Source organism: Dipodomys ordii, unplaced genomic scaffold (assembly GCF_000151885.1).
Source record: "Dipodomys ordii isolate 6190 unplaced genomic scaffold, Dord_2.0 Scaffold48, whole genome shotgun sequence".
Lineage (NCBI taxonomy): Eukaryota > Metazoa > Chordata > Mammalia > Rodentia > Heteromyidae > Dipodomys > Dipodomys ordii.
The window spans coordinates 4,458,868-4,485,880 of NW_012267264.1; the positions used below are offsets into that span (position 1 = coordinate 4,458,868).

The 27,013-nt window shown below is 37.4% G+C and overlaps 2 protein-coding genes across 3 annotated transcripts in view; both read left to right on the forward strand.

Annotated features, from left to right (window-relative positions):
- The first annotated feature begins 1,983 nt into the window (after positions 1-1,983).
- On the forward strand, positions 1,984-11,648 carry Ndufa5 (NADH dehydrogenase (ubiquinone) 1 alpha subcomplex, 5). Of its 2 annotated transcripts, XM_013020063.1 has the most exons (5): positions 1,991-2,060; positions 2,464-2,508; positions 6,411-6,527; positions 9,681-9,746; positions 11,479-11,648. In XM_013020063.1, exons 1-5 carry the CDS (start codon positions 2,040-2,042, stop codon positions 11,578-11,580), a joined length of 351 nt encoding a protein of 116 aa, XP_012875517.1. In that variant the 5' UTR covers positions 1,991-2,039; the 3' UTR covers positions 11,581-11,648. The 2 variants fall into 2 exon arrangements, with proteins under 2 accessions (XP_012875518.1, XP_012875517.1); XM_013020064.1 differs by lacking the exon at positions 2,464-2,508 and having other exon boundaries at positions 1,984-2,060.
- A 9,479-nt stretch (positions 11,649-21,127) lies between these two features.
- The window catches only part of Iqub (IQ motif and ubiquitin domain containing), a 54,774-nt gene continuing 48,888 nt past the window's right edge, over positions 21,128-27,013 (forward strand). Inside the window, exons 1-2 of the mRNA XM_013019912.1 lie at positions 21,128-21,521; positions 26,261-26,395. Coding sequence (XP_012875366.1) covers positions 21,128-21,521; positions 26,261-26,395 — 529 coding nt within the window. The remainder of the gene's footprint in view (positions 21,522-26,260; positions 26,396-27,013) is intronic.

Sequence of the window (27,013 nt, forward strand, 5' to 3'; positions counted from 1 at the left end):
GAGAGTTTCTCACCAGTCTTTTCTGAGAAAGACTGGTGTACTTACCCCTGTGTAATGGACTGCACCACTCCACCTGAGAATTTACTGTCTTTCATCATCTTGTTATGCCCATTAAGATATTCTTAAATCCCTTCTGATATCACAGAGGCTGAGGATGTGCCCTTTTACCTCTACTTCTACTGTCACTACCCATAGAATACCACTATCAAGCCACTTCTATACACAGTCCTGACATTCTGCAAGGGGAAGGGATCAAAAAACATCCACATTTCCCAACACATGGAAATCATCAGTATATAGTACCTTGGCCAGGATCAGCCACGTCTGTCTAATCTTGGCATCTTTAGCTAATATGGTACAGAAAAAGGCATGACTCCAAAGTCATAATGGATGAAAACACAGGCATTTTGTCTAATCATATAATTCCAGAACACATACCACAGTGACAAAATTCTTAGAATCTGGATAGACAGGGAATAAAGACTATGATCTCATAAACTTCAACTCATCTGAGTTTTCTGAAAAAGTGATGTAGTTTGTCTCTATCAATATATTTCACTTTACCATGAAGCTAGAGGATAAATCTGATGGCTAATTCCAATTTCACAGTTCTATTTATGAATGTGTATATATATGCATTCACGTCTATATTTTTTAAGATGTCATTAACGTGCATATCTTTGTTAAAGTATATTTTCTCCAGAATTATAATTATAGATTACTCAAAAACTGGAAATCAAAAATTATATGAGTATGGTAAAGTCTTAGTTTTGGTCATCTGAAATGAAATTATTTCCTTATGTTCCTAAGGAAAGCTATCCTTAAGAAGAGTGGAATTAGATAATCAAACCAATTATTACTCAGTGTATTAGTTTGCTAGAATTTTTGTCAACAAAGTACCATAAATTTGGGCTTGATTATCTCACTATTCTGGAGGCTAGAAGTCTGCGATCCAGTTGATGGCAAAGTCAGTTCACTGTGAAGACTGGGACAGGCCCCACAACCCCACCTGCTGGTATCTTGTCTGCAGTTTTTGGTGTTCTGCATATAGAAGCATCACTGTAATGTATCTTAACCTTTGCACAACAGTTCTCGTGTGTATGCATAGCTACACCATAAATTTTCCTTTTTAATAAACACCAACCCGGTTGGATGAGATTCTACTCTAATGACTTTATCATAACCACAACGACAACGACTATTTTTCAATCAGGTCACTTTCTGAGACAGTGAGGGAGACTTCAACACATGTAGTTTTGATGGCACAATTTGGATTAGTCAAAGTTTTTCAGAGAAACAGAGGCAATTCAGAGAGATCCTGTTTCTTTGTGCATGTGCTCTTTGTTACACTTCTGTTCCACTGTCTCTTCAAGACATTTTTTTTTCCCTTGAATTCCAGTCACCTACAGTTTTTGGTCAGTTTTAGTGCATTTCTGCCAGTGCACTGAGCACAAACTTCTATTTGAACACTTACCAAATACACTGTTTATTGATATAGGCGCTCGCCCAGACTGTGAGACAACCACTCACAAATGTCACCTTCTGGGGACTGGGCATGGAAGTGGGGGGTGGGTGGGTTAGGGCCTGGGAAAATGAGAACATGACGCATTTGGAAGGGTAAAGGTCAATACACTCAGGTCTGTGCCCGGGTAACGCGCGCGCGCACTCACGGCGCTCAGGCCCACTGCCCTCCTCAGCTCCAGCTCGGGAAGGGAGGTTAACGTGTTTGCCAAAGTTGGAAAGAGAGCACAAATCCCCAGCGCGAGCACTTTTGTTTCCTTCGGTCTCAGGGCACGCTGTCACAGTGTCAAAGGCCCAGCTACAAACCAGTAACAAGTCCCTCAACAGGGCGCCCGCGGCTCTGGCATCCATCTTTTCCCCTCCGGCAGTGCGTTTCCGATCCTTCCCGGGATCCTGAGGGAGGGCGGAGCCAAGCAGTTTCCAGGGTGACGGAGCGACGCTCTCGGGTGTGAACTGAGCGGGTCTGAGCGGGCTCCCAGAGGGCTTTGCGGCCGGGCTCCCTTGAGGCGCGCTCCGTCATGGCGGGTGTGCTGAAGAAGGTGAGCCGAGCGGAGGTCACTGTGGTGGCTGAGGCCGCGGGGTGGGGGGAGCCCGACATCCCCTCTTCCCGGGGGCACCTGTGCTCTCCTCTCAGGCGATGGCCGGCTTAGCGGCCCTGCGCGAACGCACGCGCGCGGAAAGCAAGCCGGATTGAGGGGCTAGGCCGGGCCGAGGCGGGGGGCCGCGGGGTGGAGAGGCCGGGCGGGGCGGGGGTCGCGGGGTGGAGAAGCCAGATCAGAGCCAGGGGGTCTCCAGATCCAGAAGTGGAGTTAGAGCCTGGGGTCACGGGAGGGGTCGAGAACCAGGTAGGAGACTGGGAGTCCCGGGCTTTGCCTTTCTTGGGCGGGATGCACACGCGGAAATGGCAGTAAACAGCTTGGTTCCTATTTCGTTTTTGAACAGACCACTGGCCTGGTGGGCTTGGCTGTGTGCGACACTCCGCACGATGTACGTACCTCTGTTTGTCCTGGTGGGTGCCCGAGGGTTCCTGGAAAGACGAGACTGGCTACAGGAAACCGGGAGCTCACATCCAGTCACAGCCCCCGTGAGGTTGTGGACTGGAGCAGAACCAATATCGCCGCCCTCCCACCCCCTCTTTTTTTCTCCTTGCCATGACCTCTTTACTGAGCCACTCTTCCCTAGATTTGTTTCTTGGCATTCTGGAAAATTCAGTTTTACATAATCGTGTAGGTACCCTCCAAATCTGCACCTCCATTTTTCACCCGTTTCCCCTTCCTCACCCTTCCATTTAAAAAGATAATACAATTTATAGAGACTGTGTTTTCCGAGTACCATTCGAAGTGACACAGCACCTTATAAAGAGATGTTATTATCCACATTTTGCAGATCAGGAATGAAGGTCTCTAGATGGAAGTAATTTGTCCAGTACAAGGAGGCAGTGAAGCAAGCCAGTGTGAACCTAGGCAGTGAAGTTCCATTTACCATGCTCTCAATCATTGCTTAGTACTGTCTACTCCAGATCTTTCCTTCTTCCACACACTGATCTGTGGGGTTTATCATGTTATCTCCTTTGTCTTTTCTGAAGTACCTTAGATACAGATTGAGATCCATGTCCAGTTTGCCTTTATCAAACACTACTTAGTATAGTACTACACATACATACATGTATATACTAAGTATACATTTTTACTGTATACAATGAATGTTCTTTAAAAACATACAATTTATATTACAAAACGTAATACTTATAATTATTGGAGTGCTTACAGGATGTCTTGTTGGATGGGCTGTCCTGATTTGCACCTAATTTTGGCAAGGGATAAGTAAAGGTGCCTTTTTTTACTGTGTGAAATGTCCCAGTATAGATGATAGAGTAGATGTCCACCCCATTTAGAACATTTATTTCTTTTTTTTTATGTTGATCACTTCTGATTCTCATCTGTATTTCTCTAGGGACGCATCTTTGTATCAGAAAAAAAAAGATAAAATATTTTAAATCAGTTTAAGACTTTATTTAAATGTTATATTCTAAATTAATATTTGCATTGTATAAGTTGAAGAGAATAAGAAGGAAAAGTTTAAATCAAAACCTTAAATCAGATTAAAACCTTTTGATTAAGTTACTTTTTAGTATACAACATTACTTATTAGGGAGAGAAGAATAGACCATAAATATACCAAATCTTAAAGAGAGAAATTCAATTTTTTTGTTATTGTTAAAATGTTTTCTTGAAACATCTAGGAAAGAGTAAAAAGTATTACAAATGGGTATTTTAGGGAGATAAAATTGTCTATGATTGTATTTTCTTTGTAACTATGTGTACTGACTGAAGTGAGCACAGATGATAACTGATGACTGTTGTGAAGGGTAAGGAAAGCCACCTGTAAAAGAGACTGCACATAAGACTGCTAGAAGTCATAGCCTCACATAATCCTCACATAAGAGGTAAATGATTAAAACCCATACTTCTTGGCTAAGACTTATATTATCTTTCCCTTGACTAAACTTGAAAACAAACAAATGTGATTTGAAAAACCCACACAATTGTGTTTGTGTGTTATCTGACAAGATTTACATTGGTACAGGCTGACCATTTTTCATCCACATCTGAAATATATCTGTTTTTTGACATAATGCTACGAATGGGAAATCACATCTGACTTCATGTAAAATAGTCAGAATGCAGGCATGCTAAAAAAAAAATCTGTAAAATTACCTTTGGGCTATGTGTCTAAAGTTCATGTGTTATATTTTGGCTTTGATCCCATTTCTAAGATATCTCATAATGCAAATATTCCCAAATCCAAGAAAACCTGAAATTCAAACACTTCTGCTCTGAAGCCTTCCAGATAAGAAATACTGAACCTGCTAGTAATATATTCTCTGTTATGGAAATTCATATTCAAATAGGTAAATAACTAAGGCTGAATATTTAAACTGCTTTTCAAGAAGTGCAGTTGTTAAAACTTTTAAGGTTTATTTGCATATGTACTGTACATGTATATCTGAATACTTATACATACACGTGAGAAACTAGCTATTGGCTTCTCTGGGTTTTATATAATTAAACAAAAACAAATTTCAGGTCTGAAGGTGTAGCTGAGTAATAGAGTGTCTAGAATACATACGTTTCTGAGTTCTGTCCCCATCACTACAAATTTTAAACTAAATACAAATAAAATAAAGCTCATGTGTATTACAAATGAACTTTTGTAAGTTATGATTTACCAAAACACTTAAAAAAGCAGTGCATCACTGGGAATAGATCCCAGGGCCTTATGCCAACTAGGCAAGCACTCACCACTGAGCCTATACCCTTATTCTCCAGAACACCTTTTAGCATGTGACTGATAGCCATACTGAAGTTTAGTTTAATGTGTTTCACAGTATTCTGTTTCAGTGACTCAGTTCTGTTGCTTTTTCTGTTGAGCCTTTGGTGAAATTTAGACACTTGGAACACAATTGTAGTCTCAAGCAAAAGCATTTAGTATTACATAATTTAGTTAACTTTTGCCATATCAATGATCTACTTTTAAATCTGTTTAAGTTCAAGAAAGAAAAACTGAAAAAGAATTGGAAAGGATTTGCAGTACCTAGCATCTCAGTTTGAGAAATACTGATTTTCCAAATGATTTGATTTCCTAAAAAAGTCATTAGCATTGTTTTATTTTTTCTTGTTAATATGTCTTTGTCTTAGGTAAAACTTATTATGATACATAAACATAAATAACACATTTGTTTCCTAAGTTGCAAAGGATAGAAACAGGATATAGACATGAGGAAGTGGTAGCAAAGAAGAGTTAAAAAGAATAGATGTGACCCCTGTTTAAATTTTTATTCTGTGAAACGTTAAAAATATTCTGCCTAGGGCTGGGATGTAGTTCAGTGGCAAAGCACTTGCCTAGCAAGTATGACGTCCTGGGTTCGATCCTCAGTACCAAAAAGAAAAGACAAAATATTCTGCCTAGAACATTGCAACTCAGAATACAGTAAAGACACTTGCACATCCATGTTCATTGCTACATTGTTAATAGCCAAGTTATGGAAATGCCCATATGCCCTAGAATAGATATATGAATAAAAAATACATATACACAATGGAAATTCACCCATTCATTAAAAAGGATAATATGGCATTTACAGGGAAATGGATGGACCTAGAACAAATCATGTTACCTGAAGTAAGCCAAACTCAGACAGAAATGGTGCATATTTTCTCTCATTTGGAAACTAGATCTAAAGTATAACGACATGATAACCTATACAGGACTTTAAATCATTCACCCATAAACAATCAGACTGAAAGAGGGTACTCTTAGGGGAGGAACCCAAAAGCACAATTCCTCTGAACATTTAAAATACTACTTCCTGGGTTGGGAATGTGGCTTAGTGGTAGAATGCTTGCCTAGCAGGAAGCCTTGGGTTCAGTTCCTCAGTACCACATAAACAGAAAAATCCGCAAGTGGCGTTGTAGTCCAAGTTGTAGAGCAGCCTTGAGCAAAACAGCTCAGGGAGTGCCTCGACCCTAAGTTCAAGCCCCAGGACTGGCAAAAAAATACTCCTTATCAAAACTAGTTCTAGGAAATAAAAACATGATTTGTTGTTACTGGTAGTGGTGTTTTTTCTTTCTTTTTTTGGGGGGGTGCAAATGGGAGGTAAAGAAAGGGAGGGAGTGTGAAAGCTTGGTATTCAGTATACACTGGAGAATGAACTTGAGACTTGAGGCATGGCATTGTCTAAAACAAATTGTACTCATTACCTGGCTTATGAAATGATAATCCCTCTGTACATCATCTTCAATAATTCTATTATAATTTACTAATTACATTTTAAAAGAGGGGAAAATGTTCTACCTAATCTTTTCATTTTGTATGCTTTTTCTTTTCAGAGGCTAACAATATTGTACACAAAGATTCTTGATGTTCTCGAACTACTCCCTAAAAATGTAGCATACAGAAAATACACAGAACAGATTACAAATGAGAGACTCAATATGGTTAAAGCCGTAAGTAGCTATCCAATGTAACATTTAACAAAAAAATTTCAGTAACTTATTTTTCTGCATGTTCTGCCCTTTTGTACGTGTATTCTCTTCTCATCCTACTATCAGTGCTTTCCTTTCATCTTCTACATAGCAAATTTTTGTTTATTAAATGCTTTTTGTATGCATGGCATTTCTAGAGTACAGAGTAAGATCAAGTCCCTGTCCTGAGGTAACCATAACATTGTGGTTGTATCTTTTTATTTTCCCCAGTATTGAGGTTTGAACTCAGAGCCTTATTATATAACTTACTTCCCTACTTCCCAATTTTTTTTTTATTTTTTTTTGCCAGAGGTTTTTCTTGGCCCCCCTTTTTTTTTTTTGGCTCCTACCTCGGGCCTCCTGGTTAAATGGGTTCACAGGTCTCAACACCACAACCAAACCTTGGTTGAAGAGATCTTGCTAATCTGTTTAGTTTCATTTTTATGCTGATCTTGGGGCTTGTTCTCAGGGCCTAGGTGCTGTTCCTTCTAGCTAGTGCTCTACCACTTGAGTAACAGCTTCATTTCTGGCCTTTTGGGGAAGTAGTTAATTGGAGAAAAGAGACTCAGACTTTCCTGCTGGGTCTGGTTTTGAACTACAGTGCTCAAATCTCAGCCTCTGGAGTAGCTATGATTATAGGTGTGAGCTATTGGCACCCACAATCTTGTTAACTCTTTGCCTAAGAGGCCTCAACCCAAAATCCACCTGAAGTTTGCCTCTGAATAGCTAGGATTAAAGGTATGAGCTGCTGTGCCAGGTCTTGATCTTATTTCTTCAAAGAAGAACAAAAGCAAGACTTTTAAAGAAACATCTCAAAATAATTACCTAAAAACTTGCTTTATTTCTGGAGCTTGAAAGTCTGAAATTGAAACTCAAGAGTACAAATCAAGTTGCTAGGGCCTTGTTTTGTCTGGCATCTCTACAGTATAAGTTATTCCTTATTTCTTTTAGTTTCTGGTGATATATTTCTTGCCTTCTGTAACATTCCAATTTCCTTTGCCTCTATCTTATCAAGACACTCAAATTGAGGGCTCACAAAGATGATATTCCCATGTCAATATCTTTTTATGCCCAAATCTTTGTCATAAAGATATTTACAGACTCTAGAGATAAATACTTGTACATCTTGTCATTTATTACTCAACCTACTATAATATAGATTATTGATAGTGTCCATTAAGACTGTGGTATTTGAGTAGAGACTGGAAAAAGTCAAAGAAAGCCGGAACAAATCACTTGGTATAATTAAACGAATCAAAAACTTTTTTTTTTTCATTTGATTCATGGACCAGTAACAAAAAGCCATTTTGATAATGACAAAATCTTATTTATGTATGAATGTGTATTTATAGAGTGTAGTTCCTAGCTCTCACAAAGTTCAGTATACTAGAAAATAACTTAAAGGCCATTAAATATTTTAAGTATTCATTTAATTATTTATTTGGTGTTACTGGGATTTGAACTCAGAGCCTTGTGCTTACTAGGCTGGAGCTGCAATTTGGATTTCTACTTCTCATATACCTGGGGTGACAGACATGAACCACAGTGTCCAGTTGAGATTTCTTTTGAAAAACATTTTAATAAAGGCTGCGTATCATGGTAATCCAGATACTAGGAGGCAGAGATAGGGACGATTATGGTTTGAAACTTGATGGAGTTTTCAAGTGATCACACCATTAGTACCAGTACTCCAAAATGACATTATGATAACATCAAAAGCTTGTCCTCTTTACTAACCTAACAGTAGCTATTATTCTGATTTAGGATATTTGGCCTATTTTTTAATTTTTTTTATGTTTTTCTTTTGTCGGTTGTAGAGCTTGAACTCTGAGCTTGGGCCCTGTCCCCGCACTCTTCATCTCAAGGCAAGCCCTCTACCACTTTAGCCACAGCACCACTTCCGGTTTTCTAGTGGTTTATTGGAGATAAGAGTGTCACAGAGTTTCCTGCCTGGGCTGGCTTTGAACCATAATCCTCAGATCTCAGCCTCCTGCGTAGCTAGGATTACAGGTGTGAGCTACTGGCACCCAACTATTTGGCCTGTTTTTGAACTTGTAGAATTTGAATGGTCATTACTTTTTTTTGTCTGATTTGTACTTAAGCTTAAGAAAATCATCTGTACTGCTGCAAAGTTATCAGTTGTCTGATATCATTGCCATATAGTATTCTGTTATACCAAATAACAAAACTTATCTGATTCATTCTATTATAGATAGCCATTGGGGTTGTTTCACCTTTTGGGCTATGATTTGTATTGATGTAAACATTGTTGAACATTATTTGTAGATGTATCACATATTTTTATTTAGTATATACCTGGTGGAGGAATTTTTTGGTCATAAGATTTGATTTCAATGTTAACACCCTCAATTGAAATAAAAAATTATAAGAAAGAAATAAATTTTAAAAACTCAGTTTTAAGTCAGGCACCTGTGGCTCACACTTGTAATCCTAGCCAGGCACCAGTGGCTCACACCTGTAATCCTACTCAGAAGGCTGAGATCTGAGAATCATAGTTGGAAGCCATTCCACGCAGGATAGTTCGAAGCCATTCCACGCAGGAATGTCCGGAAGACTCTTATATCCAGTAAACTACTCAGAAAAAGCTGGAAGTGCACTATGGCCCAAATGGTAGAGAACTAGTCGTGAGCAAAAGAAGCTCAGGGATAGTGCCCAAGCCGAGAATTCAAGCCCCAAGATTGGCAAAAAAACAAAATCTATTTTAGGAAGACTAAATTTGGGAAGTGGCACTGTGGCTCAAGTGGTAGAGCGCTAGCCTTGAGCACAAAGAGGCTCAGGGACAGCACAGGGCTGGAGTTCAAGTCCTAGCACTGGCAAGGAAAAAAAATTGGCATTATATCTTATCAGAAGTATGTCAAATGTGTGGTTTGAATCAAGTTCCTCAGATCTCAGCCTCCCGAGTAGCTAGGATTATAGATGTAAGCCCCTAGCCCCCAGCTGTAGTTATTCATGATATTATTAAAACAAAAGTAGCAGAGATTAAATAGATTTACACCAAATATTTGGTAATAGCTTAATGAAGTTATAAAAACACATTTACTATTGTTGTCTTTTATGTATGAGCTTTAAAAATACCCATATTTACTTATATATTTATATTCCTTGAAATTACAGGAACCAGATGTTAACAAATTAGAAGACAAACTTCAGGGAGGCCAACTAGAAGAGGTTATTCTTCAGGTAAATTAAAAAAAAAATCTTACATAGAGGTTTTTTTTTAAAATTTTAGTCATTTTATATATAACACAATTTCCTAGAAGGAAATAAAAACTGACTTCATATAATGGCATACCAAATATAAGATGATGCATTGAAAATGTACTTCTAGCATGTGAGTATCAATTAGGTATTTATTAGTGACTGAATAGACAGCCTAATATTAGCTCTCATTTACTTTAGTAACGTAATGCTGTATTTATATTTTTAGACAGAATTTTAAGAGCTTAGCGTAGTTTTACAGAAACTATAGTAGAGTTATAATACAGTGTAGTTATTTGGAAAAACAAGCAGATACTTTGAATCAAAAAACTAAAATAATACTTTTTATTTTGGTTATTGGAGCTTTTGACCAAATTAATAAACTTTGAAAATTTGTACAACATATTTTGAAACCTTTATTTTGCATTATTGTCCATATGTTAATCTTGTCAAATCATAATGTTTGAACATAGCACAAAACATCACATGGTACCACATAAAATATGCATGCACAATTTTATATGGCAGTTAAAAGATAAAAGGAATTAGTTTAATGCATATTTCCTGTGTACCTGCTATGTTTTCCTCCATTCTACAGATCATCATTTTACAAATCCTGGATCTCAAGTAATTATAGGTCATTAGTTAGATGAGATTTAGCCTCCTTTTTAAAAATAAATGCTTCAATTACATAATTTGTGTTTTTATTTTAATTACATTTGTGTATTAAGTATACCATGGCAAATACACAGTAGTTCTCCCATATTAGGTTTGGCTCTCTGATTTCAGTTGCTTGAAAATTTTAAATGAAAAACTACAAGAATAAACAGTTCATAAGAATTCCTAAGTGTAAAATTGCACTTTGTTCTGAGTATCTGAATGAAATTTCATATAGTCTCACTTTATCTTGCCTGGGATGTTAATCTTCCCCTTACTTGCAGTGTAAACTATCTACCCAATACTTAGTAGTTGTTCTCTTAGTTATCAGATTAACTTTCAACCCTTTATTGCTGTTCATCTTAACCTGTGCCTAGTTTATAAATTAAAGCTTAAGAATTTTTGTACGGGAAATTTTGTACAGCTGGGAATGTGGCTTAGTGGTAGAGTGTTTGCAGAGCATGCATGAAGCCCTGGATTCAATTCCTTAGTACCACATAAACAGAAAAGGCCAGAAGTGGCTCTGCTCAAGTTGTAGAGTGCTAGCCTTGAGCACAGGCTCAGGGACAGTTCCCAGGCCCTGAGTTCAAGCTCCAGGACTAGCAAAAGAAAAAAGGAAAAAAAAGAAACTTATCACGTAGGGTTCAGTCTTAAACATTGATTCACTCATCTACCTGTGGTCTTGGGACATAATCTGCTGCTGTATTTTATTTTTAGCTGTAGGTCATAGTAAAGAATGGTTTGAAAACCACTGATAAAAATGAAGAGAACTTGTACAATCCAATTAGGATGGAAAATTTACCAACCAAGCTTTGAACACTATAGTTATAGTAAATTCCAATCAATTAGAGGAAATTAAGAGATAGTTTTTTTAAATTATAAACCTATAAGAATTAAGGAATTAGTTAATGTTCAAGATTTGATGTTGAGATAAACTATAAGGTTTTAATATGAAAGTTGTAGCTCTAATAGTCAAATTTCATTGATTTGTTCTGGTCAGTACCCTTTGGATAGTTGAATTATCTTTAAACACTTTTTTTTTTGTTGTTTTTAACAGGCTGAAAAGGAGCTAAGTCTGGCAAGAAAAATGTTAGACTGGAAACCATGGGAGCCATTAGTGGAAGAGCCTCCTGCCAACCAGTGGAAATGGCCAATATAAGCATCGTTAAAAATCTTTGATGGGCTAATGGGAAACTAATGTAATTAAATGTTCTGTTAAATTAAAAATGTGTCTTATCTTGATTGAGAAAATTGAGACAGGACATGCTTATGAGCCTTGTTAGTGATTGCAATATTAGCAGTATTAGCATTTTGTGAATTGCACAATAGTCTCTCAAATTATTTCAAAGATTATGTTTCTTTGAACAGAAAGGTTGTAGTAAGATTTGAGAGTTAATTGGTAAAGTTTCTACAGATACACTATATACAGACCATAGTTTAGTACTGTCTTAAGAATATTACCTAAGTTTTTTATTTTAGAAAATAGTCAAAATGGAGTTTCATTATTGTCTAAATGAATTTATTGGTTACTCAAGCGGTCATGAGAGTGAAGATGTTCAATTATGAGAAAAGTGTCAAAAATAGTTTGTGATAAAATTTTAAATTGTGTTTAACTTCTTTGGCTTTGATCTTAAGTATAAAGCAAAGTTAAAATATATAGATATATATTGACTGTCAATTCCATCATACTTGTAATTTTATTTTAGGCTGACATTTGAATTATTTTATTATTTTCATATTTACTTTATATTTCACTGTTACTCTGCCATCTTTAAAAGTTACCCAGTATGCCTGGCCCTGGTGGCTCATGCCTGTAATCCAGAAAACTGGAAGTGGCATGTGGCTCCAGTGGTGGAGCGCTAGCCTTGAGCTGAAGAGCTTGGACAGTTCCAGGCCCAGAGTTCAAGCTCCATGACTGATTAAAAAGAAAAAAATAAAAATAAAAAGTTACCCAATGATGACAACTCATACAACTGAAATTTATCACGTAAAAGATTTTTCTTAGAAAAGTGATTGGAAAATCTTTTCCATTTGTTTCATTTAAGAAAGTTTTCAGTCCCTTAGCCTTGAATTTTATTTATCAACAATAGCCAGTTAAAATTTCTTGGAAGAAAATAACAACTTCAGAATTTCTGAAGTTCCCTTGGTATACTATTAGGTTAATATTTCTAACATTTGATTCATAACAGTATGACTTCAAATTAAAATCACTAACAAGTTTTCATGGTTTCTCATATGAGTGTAGATAGGCATCAGGCAAGAAAAATACTGTCCAAGAAAAGAAGTTGGTAAGCTTAAGGATAAAAATAAAAGTTTTATGTCCTAGACTTTCTAGCCTTCTGTTATTTTCAGATACCAGTTAAAGTGCACTTTTCACCTTATTTTTTTCATGGCAAATTTGCAGAATGAGAAAATTTGTGATTTTCTTTTTCTCTGCTGTTTCTCCCTCCTACAGCTGTCATGTAAATGTGAAGTAAATATCGATTAGACTGAGTTAATTGCAAGAAGGGATGTGGAGAAATGGAAGGGGGAGATTAGAAGTCCCGGGTTATTTTACAGCTCTGACCCCATCATGAACTCAGTGACTGAAAACGATAACTTCTGCCTTCAGTTCTTAACATTTACTTAGTATACAGTATATGTACTAAAGTCCATACATACTCCTAAAGTAGGATGCTTTCAAGATAATTTTCTTTCTTTTTTTTTTGTCGTGGGACCTGAACTCTGGTCCTGGGTGCTGTCTCTCAGCTGTTCAGCTCAAGGCTAACACTCTACCAATTGAGCCATAGCACCACTTCTAGCTTTTTCTGCTTATGTGGTACTGAGGAATCGAACCCAGGGCCTCATGTATGCAAGGCAAACACTCTACCACTGAGCCACCTTCCCAGCCCTCTTCTTAAAAATTTTGGAGGTCCTATTAACATATAACAAAGAAAATTGATGTGCTATGCCTTTATACTTTCATTTCCATTTCCCCAATGAATTTCAAGCAATTTTTATTTTTATTTTTTACCAACAGTATAATATAGCTATGTTGTTACAAATAGAACTTTACTGGTTGTGGAATAAGTGGCATGTAAAAGTAATCATTAATCTTTTTTCTTTTTTTTTTTTAGTTGTAGGGCTTGAACTCAGTGCCTGGGGACTGTCCCTGAGCTGTTGTGCTCAAGGCTAGTACTCTACTACTTTGAGCCACAGCTTCACTTTTGGTTTATTGATGGTTGAAATGAGTCTCACAGACTCCTGCCTGGGCTGGCTTTGATGGTGACCCTCAAATCAGCCTTGTGAGTCACTAGGATTACAGGCCACCAATGCCCAGCATCGTTAATATTTTTGAACCTCAAATATGAGTAACATAGTATTAAGGTAATTTCAGTAATTAAATGTACACCACAGCTGAGGTGTTAATACAACTTATTTCTGCTGCTATAAGGAAAGCAGAATCCATTGAGTTCTGCTATCCTCAATTGTGTAACATGGAGTACTGGAGGAATCAAGGCAAAGAGAAAGTTTTTAGAGTCTTGAAGTCAATTTTGAACCTGGACAGTCTGCACCTCATGCTTCTGGTTAGATATTATGTTATTTTCTGAGATGTTAGGGATGCTGGACTGTATGGGATATAAAAACAAAGCTAAAACTTGTTTTTAACAATTGAACAAATAGGAGCAGAAGTAAACTGGATATTACTTTGTGAAAGTCTTCCAATGGTAGATAGTGTTAATAGGTCAGCTACCTAAAAGGCATAAAACAATTTATTCTTTAGTTTTTACTGCCATTCATTTACTTCTTCCAAGTATTTTTTTATATGCTTTAAAAATGTCCAGATTAGGATTAAGATTTCTGACTACTGCAAATCTGAATATATTCCCTTTTTGTCCCACGTCTGAACTTGGTGTAGAATCTTTCAATATCTGGGTATTTGTTTCTTTGGGATGAAAATGGCTTTTATGTACGATGTACGATAGTCATATTATTTATTATTCTACCTAGGGTGATTATTAAGTGATAAAACAGAAAAAGTGCCACAGGAATTTTAATATTGTAAGGCATCTGCAGATCACTTTTGGTAATTTGGTCCTTGTCACAATATTAATTTTTCCTATCCTGAACATAGTTGGAAGTATTTTCATCTCTTTAGCGTCTTCTTCCTTTTCATTAAGAAGATCTGTGTTTATGAATCTGTTTTCTAGATCTACACTGATTAAATCAGTGGCAGGTAGGAGGTTTGGCAATATCAAAATGTTGGTTCTTCTCTCCCCTGCTGAGAGGTTTGTCTAGAAGACCTTTCCTAAGGTGATTTCCCCGCTGTGATACAGTGTGAAAACCATGATGTAGGACATGATGTGGACTTCATAGTATAGACTTCTCACTTTGTGTTTTCTAAACAACCTCTGATTCATTGTCAGGCATTCCCTAGGCTTTTTATTTTCTTGCCTTTGATGGCGAGTGTGTTGGTATGTCTTTTCCTTTAAGGTGCCCCATCTTAGAAGCCCATTGTTTCTTTTATTTGTCTGTGTTCTTTATTTCTGGACTTCACCTGGTTTTGTCTGCTGTTGGTTGTTGCCTTCACCTTTCCAGGCAATCTATCTCTCTCCATGGCCACATTCCTGATTTTATTTTGTCTCACAATGGTAGAATCTCCAGCAAGAGCTAGTTGTTTCTTTTCTGCCATCTTCCCTTTCTTATCCCAGTGTGCTAGTACACATTTGTTTTTACTCATATTACATGTTTAGGTAGTGTCACTAGAGTGCTCACAATCATACAAAGGATCCAGACTGAAGTGTGGTATCAACACATACGTCATGATCACAGAATGGTGGGGAAATAGGAATACTGCAAATATTACATAAAAAACAAACCCAAGGTTAAACATTTGTTTTTAAATGTACCCTCACACTTATGAATTTAGTTTCCTATGCATTGCTAATAAGTTTAAGTGTTATCTTTAGTTTTATAATAGCAACTAATATAGCAACTAATATTTTATGGCTCCCTTTAATTTGTGATAGATTAGTTTCTGTATTGACTATCAGTTGCAAAGATTTAAAAAAATTTTTAATGATCTTCAATTTAAGGTGGACCAAGCTTTCCTAAAGATTTGTTATTTATTACAGAATGTTGAATTTTTCTCTATTTCTAAGCAAAGAGTGAATCCGTTTCTTCAGATTAATCACAGGTCTACAATTCTTCACATAAATTTCAAAAAGCTCTGAAAATGGAAACTTTTTTTTTAGTTCTTTTTTTAAATTTAATTTTATTTTATTTGTGAACATACTGTACAGAGGGGTTACAATTACATGGGCAGGATAATGTGTACATTTCTTACCAAGCATTGCATCCTCCTCCTTTGTTTACCCTTCACATCCCTTCCCAGCCTCCCCCTCCCCCCCAAAACTTTTTTTTTAAATAACACCTGGCAACAAACTAACATTAAATGACATAATGCCATTTGTGGTATTTCTCTCAATATTAACTGCTTCCCTAAATTCATTGTATTACTTAGTATAAAGTACAGGTCCATATTACTTTGAAAAAATAAGTAAAACCTTAAACATATTTAACCTATCCAAGAAATTTCAGGAAACTGAGTATGGCTTTATATTTTCATTCTCTTAAGTGATTCAAAAACAAGATCCATGCTTGAGTTACAAAGTTCATTTTCAAACATAATCTTTAGGACCTAACCTATGTAGTTATTTTAACAATTTTTCTACTTTATTGCTCATTTGCATCAAGATGGATTCAACCAGTTGCAATGAAGTGGAAATATTTTGAAATGCTTGATTCTTTTAATAGAGCCATTAGGTGGCATTTTTGAAAAAATGGGGCACTTAAAAATATTTAGTGCTGCTGGGAAGATAGCTCAGTGGTAGAGCGCTTGCCTTGCATGCCTGAGGCCCTGGGTTCGATTCCTCAGCACCACATAAGCGAAAAGAAAAAAGCCGGAACTGGTGCTGTGGCTCAAGTGGTAGAGCATTAGCCTTGAGCTGAATAGCTGAGGGACAGCGTCCAGGCCCCAGAGTTCAGGCCCCACAACCGGACCCCCCAAAAAAACATTTAGTGCTGAGATTAACAAAGATGTCTGTGAGAAGTAAAGGTAAGTCACTTGGGATAACCTAAATGTATGACTTTATGGTGAAAAGTAAAATAGAAAATGTTAGTCTAAATCGCAGCTCGTATTTACATTTATGTAACCAACTATCTCCATGTGTGTATATGCGTGTGTATGTATGTGTGTGAGAGAGAAAAGCGAGAGATAGGTATTATTTTCAGGTGCTCATTACCTTTCTATCTGCATGAACTACCCTACATATTTAGGGTAGCTTCTATTGTAGTGTTGTATGAAGTCAATTTCATAGCAAACTAAAAATAAAATACAGCATAGTACATATCAAGTACTCAGTGCTCTCTACCACCTAGTCTTCTAAGCCCCTTTCCCACCTCTTCCTAATCATAGGGTTTTTATACTATCCCTGATATGGAGGACAGTGAATGATAAAGCTTGAAGAAGAATCAGAAAAATGAATATTAAATCTAATGGAATTCTTATCATTGGTAGAATTTAAGTTATGTTGTGACTTTGGAGATGGGCAGAGGTGTTTGGAAACATCTCAAAAATCTCAGTTTCCTTGAAAGACCATAATAGTTTATGTGGGTGCCTCTCTTTTTCCTCTGGGTGTTCTTTCTCTTTTTCATCCATGTATAGAAATGATTAAAATATATTTATATAACATTGTTACTAAAGCAAAACCAATTTTATCTGAGAACATTTCATATTCTAATAGGCTAATAGGTATTTTTAAATAGTATGACTCCTCCAGCCCTCCAGTAACATTGAAATTAAGTTCTTAGAAGCCAACTCTGGTGGCTCCCACCTATAATCTCAGCTATGCAGGAGGCTGATTTGAGAATCTAGGTTCAAAGCCAGTCTAGGTTAACAAATCCTCAAGACTCTTACGTCCCAATTCTCAAGACGCTTACCTCCAATTAACCAGAAAGAGGAGCTGTAGCTTAAGTGGTAGAGTACCAGTTATAAGTAAAATGAGAATGTGAGGCCATAAGTTTAAGCCCCCGTACAGGCATCTTAAATAAGTAAATAGAAAATACATAAAATTATTGGTGGGATCAGACTGCAACTTTAGCAGAATGGTACAGGTACAAAAACATAAAATGATCAATATGAATGTGGAAATGGACTTGTGCTATGTATAACAAAAATGTTAACATTCTTTTAAATTACCAAAGGGTGGGGCTGGGAAGATGGCTCAGTGATAGAGTGCTGGCCTTGCTTGCATGAAGCCCTGGGTTCCTCAGCACCACATAAGCAGAAAAAGCCTGAAGAGGCTCTGTGGCTCCAGTGGTAGATTGCTAGCCTTGAGCTGAAAAGCTGAGGGACAGTCCCAGGCCCAGAGTTCAGGCCCCACAACCAGCAAAAAAAAAAAAAACATTAAAAATTAAAAATAAATAAGTTACCAAAGGGTGTTATACATAGTAGCCCCAACTAGTGGTTTAAAATTGTAGGCGGAGTCAGACTACTTCTGTTTAATCCCTGACTTCCATATCAGACCTCTGTGAGCTAGTAAAAGTTATTCAATAAAATAGTTTTAATGGCTGAGAATGTGCCTTAGTGGTAGAGTGCTTGCCTACCATGCATGAAGCCCTGGGTTCAGTTCCTCAGTATGGCATAAACAGAAAAAGTTGGAAGTGGCACTGTGGCTCAAGTGGTATAGTGCCAGCCTTGAGCAAAAGAAGCTCAGGGGCAATGCCCGGGTCCTGAGTTCAAGCCCCAGGACTGGCAAAAAATAAAATGGTTTTAGGGAATTAATCAGAAATTACATAGTTGGTGATGATGCTTATTGTTAGCTGCTATATGATAGCCGTATGAAATTTGTTACTATCTTTGCAAGAATGCTGGTGGTGGTGGTGGGAAGATGGGAAGGGAGGGTAGGGGAAACAATAGGAGGAGGCAACAATGCTTGATAAGAAATGCACACATTACCTTGCCCATGTAATTGTAACCCCTCTGTATGGTATTTTCACAATAATAATAATAAAAAAGAATATACTTGATCTTTTTCTCAACAATTACTGTGTTTTTTAAAAAAAATTTCCTAAAGAATGTCATGATGGGAGTGGGGAGAGCTCTTGAAATTTAGTATTTAACAAAGGCTTTGCTAATCTTTAGCATAAGGGCAACTATTTCCCAGTTTCTCACTTTTCTCTTTGCTGCCAGGAAGCCAAAAGCCAAGTCCTAGATCAAACAAAACAAGCACTTACTGATGCGCACCTGTGTTTCCTTTTGCTAGTTTCTTGTCTCTTGTTTGATAATTATATTTTCTCTCGATTTTGGAGTTTGTTTTTTTTTTTAAGTCTGCAAGCTTAAATACCTGGGTTTTGTTAGTTTGTTTTGAAAGTATGAGAGGACTCTTGGAGACAGTTTAGCATCCCAGATCTAGGTTGCTAGGAGGTGACAACCTTGCCTGGCTCCTCCCCTTTCCCGGGGGAGAAGGGTCCTGTGCAGTGGGCGGTGCCTTAGCTGGAGCTGGAGGGAGTGGCGACGGGCCCGTTGCTAGGATACGGCCAGCAAGCAACAGCGCACTTGGCGGGTGCAGAAGGCTGCTTGCAAGGCTCAAGGAAACTACCTGTCCCCGAGTAGCTGCGATTCTTAGCCAGGTAGGAGGACAGGATTTGGGGCTAGCTTCTTCTGGCTAGCGCCACCACCCGGTCTTGTGCAAGTGACCCCAAGGTTGGATTGTGCGAGACCCTAATCCTGCCAGAGCTCCTCTGTCAGTTAGAAATGCTCCGCCCTTCATCTGTTAAATGCCTTTGTAAAAGCATCCTGTCTTTCTTGGCTCCTTTCCTAGCTCCTTCTTTCGGATTTGGCATCTGGAAGCAACAGCGGCCAGCTAGGATGTGTACTGCATCGCACAGCACTCGCGATTGCTTCTCTGGCCAATACCGCTCAAGTGAGACTGGGTATACACAGATCCGCCCTGTGCAAACCCTTTCCCTGAGGTTATTCTCAGTCTGTAGTAAATCCATAGCTTTCACACTTTCCTGGCCAGGCAACCTTCTCTCTCCCACCCATGATCATCACTAAATAACGTGAAAAGAATCAACAGGCCTATTTAGTAGAAGGGCGACTGGATCTGCCTTATATACTAGTATTTTGGATGAATCTAGTTTTAAATGGTAAGAGATGAAAACATGGATAATAGGTGAAAAGGTGGATTTTAAATGCAACGCTAGCACACAGCTTTTTATTTTTAGACAACGATTAAACCGTGTGAAAAGGTCGTACCTTAATGTTTAAAAATTTCAACAAACAGGGAAAACCTTTCTTTTACCCATTTTCCTCCCATCACTGTTTGACCTTCCAGAAGCAGTTTATGCATATACAAACATATAGTTGACTATGTGACATTGTGCATGCTGTTTTACAACATTCTACATCTTGGAATCATTTGTTAGTATTTACAGGCTTACTACATTGTATGTGTATGTATGCATGAATATATGTTTCATTGTGATATGTTTCTAAGCACATCTTGAGAGTAGCACATCTATAAAGTAGATTCCGCAATTGCGAGTATAATTATAACAGAAGTATTTAATTAAAACTCATAATATAATAATAGGATGTAAGGAAATGTCAAAAGGCTGTTTTGAGGGGCAAAATATGGTATTGTCATTTTAGAAATCAGTTTGATAGGATTTAACAGAAATAAGATTTGCCTGCATTTTATTTATTTACTCTAATTATAGGAGTGTATTTTATAGCATTCTCACACATGTGTATATATATATATATATATGTATGCACATTCATCACAGTCCTATTTCTAACATTACAAAACTAGAGACAGCTTGAATGTCCATCAATAGAGTAACAGTTGAATTTAATGCAATTTAGCCCTGATATGAAATTTCAGTGAACTTCTTGGAAAAAAATGTATATGAATGTCATGTTAAAGTAGAAATAAATGTTAAGGAATGCTAAGACTATGCTAAGGGGAAAATAAGTTCTAAAGCAGAATTAAAATTTAAATAGGTATAGAAAGCCAGATGCAAATTGGTGATCTCTGCTCTAATCTGTGAGAGCAGAGCTTAATGCTGAATGTACAGTTACAGAGGAGCTGGCTGGCCTAGTAGAGCTTCTAATCATTTTTAATGCCAGAGCATAAATACCATGTTAGTTTTATATTCAGCAATTCAAAAAATCCTTTTTTTTTTTTTGGCGGTCATGGGGGCTGAACTCTGGGCCTGGGCGCTGTCCCTCAGCTCTTCATCTCAAGACTAGTGCCCTACCACTTGAGCTACAGTGCCACTTCTGGCTTATGTGGTGCTGAGGAATTGAACCCAGGCCCTCATGCATGCGAGGCAAGCACTCTACCACTGAGCCTGCTTCCTAGCCCAACAAATCCTTAAGAAGACTAAGAAATGGCAGATATTTTAAAGTGCTTTTCCACATGTTCACTGAATATTGCTCTCATAATTCTTGTCTTGAGGTTCTATTTATATTAATTTTAATTTCTGTTTTTCATTAACATATTATCAGTTCTTATTTGATGCCTGTCATTAATGCCATAATAACCATCTAATGATGACCAACTTTATAGTATATTATATTCTTTATACCAGCAAAGATCTTGCTAAGAACTCTTATATAGGTAGTAAATATATTCCTTTTTCTCAAATTTAGGAACATGTCTGACCAAGAGGAAGAAGAAGATATTCTGAATGCAGCTGAGTCAACAGAGGAAAATGATGAAGCTTTAGAAAATGTCTATACTACAGTTCCCTCAGGAGAATTTCAAGAAGAATATCTAATGGAAGAGCAAGAATTTGAACTTGAGGAATACAGTGATGAGGAGGAAACATTTGTTCCTAGTGAATACACACTTCCAATGTCAGAATCAGAACAATTCCCAGAGGACTTCTCAAGTAAATCCTTAGTTAGCCTTGAACAGCAAACAACACAATATGATGAGAAAGAGTCAGAACAAGACTTAGTAAATGACAGTAATCTGACATTTTTGAATAGAATAAAGGCTGCAAAGAAGACTCTGAGCATATCATCAAAGGAATCTTCAATAACAGGTATGTCCTAGAGAACAAAGGGTAATATTTTCTTGCTTTTCCTTGTTTGATCATGTGTTTTTGTTTGAAGACTTACTCAGATTTCATGCTACTCTCCCTTGCAAATCAAACTTCCATACTGTGTGTGAAAGGTTCTCTTCTGCAATATCTATTCTTCTGCAATAAGTGAACATCATTACATTGTAAATTCATATGCAAATATATTTTCAAATGAAATAGGTTTGCTTAAGGACCTAGGAAAATGGCTGGTCAACTCTTGATTATAACTGAATTTCTATCGCATAATAATTTGCACTCGATTGTAGGATATAGCTAGAAAAGGTGGGATGAGGACTTGATACCAGATTTTCTAGATTCATATTCAGTGTTCATGCCACATTTCATGTTGCTTTTACATATTTCTGCAGTCTGCCTAGTGTTAACCTTATTTTTAGCTTTAGAAAAAAAATTTTATTTTTCATTGTAGGTCAGTTTTAAAGACATATACAAAACAATGTGGAGAGTTTGTAGGCATTCCTACATTGTTGATAACAGAGCAGTGAGACCAAGAACAACAAGGTGGTTGGGAAGAAAGCAATTAAGTCATCTTTTCTTTTCCTCCTTATCCATGAGTTCTTAGTGGAACATCATATAACAACAGTAATGTTAGCTTACTTTATCCAGTAAAATGCAGCATTTGAAAATAGCAGAGTAGTTTTTGCTTGTGTGCATACTACAAAAAAACAAATGGCAAGGAAGAAGAGAAAAGTAATGGAGCCATTATATAAGATCGGAATATGACAATTTCATTACTCAATGTAAATTTTTTTGTCAGTCCTGGGGCTAGAACTCAGGGCCTGAGTGCTATCCTTGAGCTCTTTTATTCAAGGCTAGTGCTCTATCACTTGAAGCCACAGCTCCACTTCTGTTTTTTTTTTCTGGTAATTAATTGGAGATAGAGTCTCAGGGACTTTCTAGCTCAGGCTGGCTTTGATCTGTGACCCTCAGATGTCAGCCTCTGAGTAGTTAGGATTACAGGGTAAGCCAATGGCACCTGGCTTTTTACAGAAAACATGCATTAGTATCAACTGCCATATGTTGGCCAAAGAGAGTCTCTCTATAAGAAGAGACAGTCCAATATAATCAATAAGAAAACCATTTGTGAACAGATTAAAAAAGAGATTTTTTTTTTGGTTAATGTGAAAGGAAGAGCAGTACCTTTCCTAAAACAAGCCTCTCAGCTGTGGTGACATGCACAATTATGCTACACAGTAACTCAGTGCTTCTGAGAAAGGGACTTTCTGGGAGTTAATCCGATGCTTGGCAGGTACAAACTTATAGGACACAATGATAAACGAACAGTGCAGCTCAAATCCTCAGACTTGGAAAAGCTCCCAAGCTTTCAAACTGACCTCTCCACAAGGCCAGCCCACAGCACCCAGGCATCTCCTGCAGCCACAAGACCTTCAAGCTCCATACATACCATCGTCTTCACAAGGATCTGGAAGGAGGCTGAATGCCAGAAACCAAAGCAGGTACCACTTCCGGAGACCTTGATGGTTCATCTTGCTTGTCTTGACTGCTGGCCCCAAAGGAACATTCAAATAGGGCCATATTCCTCCAGACAGAGCAATTTAGGGTTCATTGTGTATCAACAAGTTTTGTTCACAGACTGAAGGGCTTTAAAGAGATTTCATCATGACTGAAAGGTTTTCTCTCAAAGGCAGGGTTTTACATGTCCCAGGAGGACCTTCCAAAGCTGTCATTAGAGAACTGGTTGTGGATATGACATTAATACACACACCTATCATTCATGTAGCCAAAGGCTTCATCTGAAATCTCTCCTTACTAAGCCTGTCCTTTGCAAACCAGTCTTTTGTCTTCAGTACAGATTCAGGGGGAAAATAATTTGCTGGAGTTCTAATAACATTTTCATGATAAAGCAATATCAAAATAGGTCCACTTTGGTATAAAGTTATGATAACATAAGGAAATTCAGAGGACTTTGTAAACCATCAAGATTTCACAGGGGTAACGGGGCTCTAGGCAGCAGAAAAGGGACAAGTGTACTAACAGAATTCACCTCCCTCCCCAAATCCCCGAGAGCATACAATACTGAAAGACTAATATTCAAGTGCCAGGAGAATCATGAATGAGTACTTCACTTTAAATTTATCAGTAATATTCAAGACAAAGTTTTGCTTCCTCAACCCTGACATGGGTCAGTTTCCCTGCCTATGAGAGACATTTAGGCTAGAATACCATTAGGTACTGTTATGTAATTCTCTAATAACAAATCCATAGTTACCTAGAACATGTCTTGGTCCTTACTTTCTGAACATTATAAACATTTTAGTGTATCTCCCTTTCCCACAGCTCAATATGCCCCTAGTATGAAAGTTTTAAAATGTTTTCACTAATAACAACATTTAAAACTATTACAACTTTCTGTACCCATAAAATAATTAAAATCACAACTGATCACAACTTTTAAAAACTAATCACAAATTTCTGTACCTGTAAAACAATTAAAATGGACTTCTGATGTTTTAATATCTGTTTAACATTGGACTGCATCCTTTTTGTTCATATAGATTTGTAAGAAAAGTTTTTAACAAGCTTAAATAATTCTAATCTTGTTAATACATAAGTTTTGTAATGGGATTGATTGTTAATGTATGTCTCATATAGCTTTATGAAAATGTCAGGTTTAAAATCTAGAAATATTATTTTTTACACTTACTATGCATTTTACGGTCCATATTAATATATAGTCTTTATTGATATTTAAAGACTATAGATATAAAAGAAAAAATAGTTCAGTAATAGTTTTTTTTGTCCGTTTGTTTTTTTTTTGTTTTTTGTCAGTTTTAGGGCTTGACCTCAGGGTATGAGCCCTGTCCCTGAGCCTCTTTGGGCTCAAGGCTAGTGCTCTAACACTTGAGCCACAGCACTACTTCCAGTTGTTGAGTGGTTAATTAGAAATAAGAATCTCACGGAGACTTTTCTGCCTGTGCTGGCTTCGAACCATGACCCTCAGATCCAGCTTCCTTAGTAGCTAGGATTACAGGTCTGAGCCACCGGTGCCTGCCTCATAATAGTTTCCTTCTTCTTCTTCTTTTTTTTGGTCGGTCGTGGGACTTGAACTCTGGGCCTGGGCGCTGTCCTGTGCTCTTCGGCTCAAGGCCAGTGCTCTACCACTTGAGCCACAGCAACACTTCCAGCTTTCTAGTGGTTCATTGGAGATAAGAGTCTCCTGGAGTTTCCTGCCCGGGATAGTTTTGAACTTTGAACCTCAGATCTCAGCCTCCTGAGTAGCTAGGATTACAGGCGTGAGCCACCGGCACCCGGCCAGCTCATAATAGTTTTAAAGACTATTTCTTTCCTGTAATTTGTGAAGAATAATCATTTGATGATAACATTTTTATTTTTACCATTCAGGTATCTTCTTTTGTTTTGTATAGTGAAGTGTAAGGTAGACAATGTCAGTGATTGTGTAAAGTGTATTTAATTGTATTTTATGTATTGTATTGTATTTTATTGTGAAGGTGATGTACAGAGGGGTTACAGTTACATACATAAGGTAATGAGTACATTTATTTTCTAACAGTGTTACCCCTCCCTCTCTTTCTCCAACTTTCCCTCCCATCCACTCCCTTCCCCCTGAAGTTATAAGGTTTATTTCCAACAGAGTATCTAATGAGTATCACTATTGCATTGGTTCCCCCTTTGTCCCACCATTTCTGTGATTCCCTATCCTTTTTCCAAATCAGATAAACTTATCTACAAGACAAAGGGCACTGAAATCAGAAACAGTGACCACAGGGAATAATAAACCAGAGGACAAAAAAAAAGACAAAAGAAATAAACAGTACACCAAAAAAACAAAACCAAGAACAAACAACAACAGCACAACAACAACAACCTCTTGTTTCCATATCTTGGAGTTGATTTTGATTAGCATCATTATATATATTGTCATATGTACCTAGCTATGGAGCTATTGTGATGCTCTGCTAGGACTATCATAGGCATAAACTAATTATTACAAATGAGGGAAACCTTGGAGCCTATGTTTCTTTGGGTCTGGCTTACTTCACTTACTATGATTTTTTCCAAGTCTTTCTGTTGTTTTTTTTTTTTTCAAATGTTTGTGGCTCCATTCTTAGTCACTTCTCTTCTACAGTTGAGTGTGCTGGGGAAAGCAGCAACCTGCATTCTATGTGATTAATAATCAGCTCATTAGGAGTGAAAGTGTGGCTCAAACGGCAGCACCCTGCTTAGCAAGCCTGCAACCCCATTCAAACCCCAGTACCACAAAGACAAGCATAATAGTTTTCTGTTGTAATCCCAACTACTTAAGAGGCAGAGATTGGGAGAATCACTGTTTGAGTCTAGCCTCAACAAAATGTTAGTGGGACCCCATCACAACAAATAAGCTGGGTGTGGAGATATGTACCTGTCTTCTCTCGTACATGGGAAGTGCTGGGCAGGAGAATCATTGTCTGAGGCTAAGCCCCAAGGGGGAAAAATGGAAACACTGCTTGAAAAATAAAGCAAAAAAGGGCCTTGGGCAAAGCTCAAGATCCTGCCTAGCAAACATGAGGTTCTGCGTTCAAATGCTCCTCTCTCTCTCTCTCTCTCACACACACACACACACATCTGCCTGTAATTCTGTACATGATTGTGGAGGGTAAATAAATTGCTGGCACTTGCTTTATTGGACTGCCATTATATCCTTTCTTTTTTTTTTCCTACAGTAAAAGTTGTACTTGTTCCCATTGGCCAGGAAATTACAATGTCTTTTAAAGTTGACTGCATGATTAAATACTTCAAGGATCATTTTTCACAGTTATTAGGTATCCCAGCCTATGCACTGCAGGTAAAATATGCAGGTAAGTTTGGAGGCTAATATATTTATCAAGACTTTTCAAGATTGAGCATATGAACAATCTAGATTTCTGATTTCTTTTTTTTAATTTTAATTTTTTACTTTTCTTTTTTTACTGTGAAAATACCATACAGAGTGGTTACAATTACATGGGCAAATAGTGAGTACATTTCTTATCAAGCATTGTTACCTCTTCTGTTGTTTCCCCTTCCCATCCTTTCCCCTCTCCAATTCCTCACCCCTCTCTTTCTGATTTATTAAATGAAATATTTGAGTATTTACTATTTTAGCATAGTATGGTTTTGTAGTCATTCAGTTAACACACTTCTATCAAAGAGCCATTCTGTTCTAGATACTTTGCTAAGAACCTAAGAATCATGACACATGATTCATGTTCTTAACTTGTTTCAGAATAGTAAGAAAGCATGCAATAACTACCCATAATGCACAAATGTTAAAACGAAATTGGGGCCAAAGAGGAACCTGTAAGATTTTAGAAGTTTTGATTAATTAAATATTCATACTTGTGCTAAATTTCAAAGGGATGAGAAAACCTGGAGCTCTTAGGTAGTGTTAAAAAGTTTCTAATCAGGCACTGGTAGCTCATACCTGTAATCCTAGC

Excerpts from the sequence above, each read along its gene's own strand:
- Ndufa5 (XM_013020063.1), top strand. The coding sequence starts at position 2,040 with ATGGCGGGTGTGCTGAAGAAG. Across the intron at positions 2,509-6,410 it reads TGTGCGACACTCCGCACGAT|AGGCTAACAATATTGTACAC; the intron begins GTACGTACCTCT and ends TTTTCTTTTCAG. Across the intron at positions 6,528-9,680 it reads GACTCAATATGGTTAAAGCC|GAACCAGATGTTAACAAATT; the intron begins GTAAGTAGCTAT and ends TTGAAATTACAG.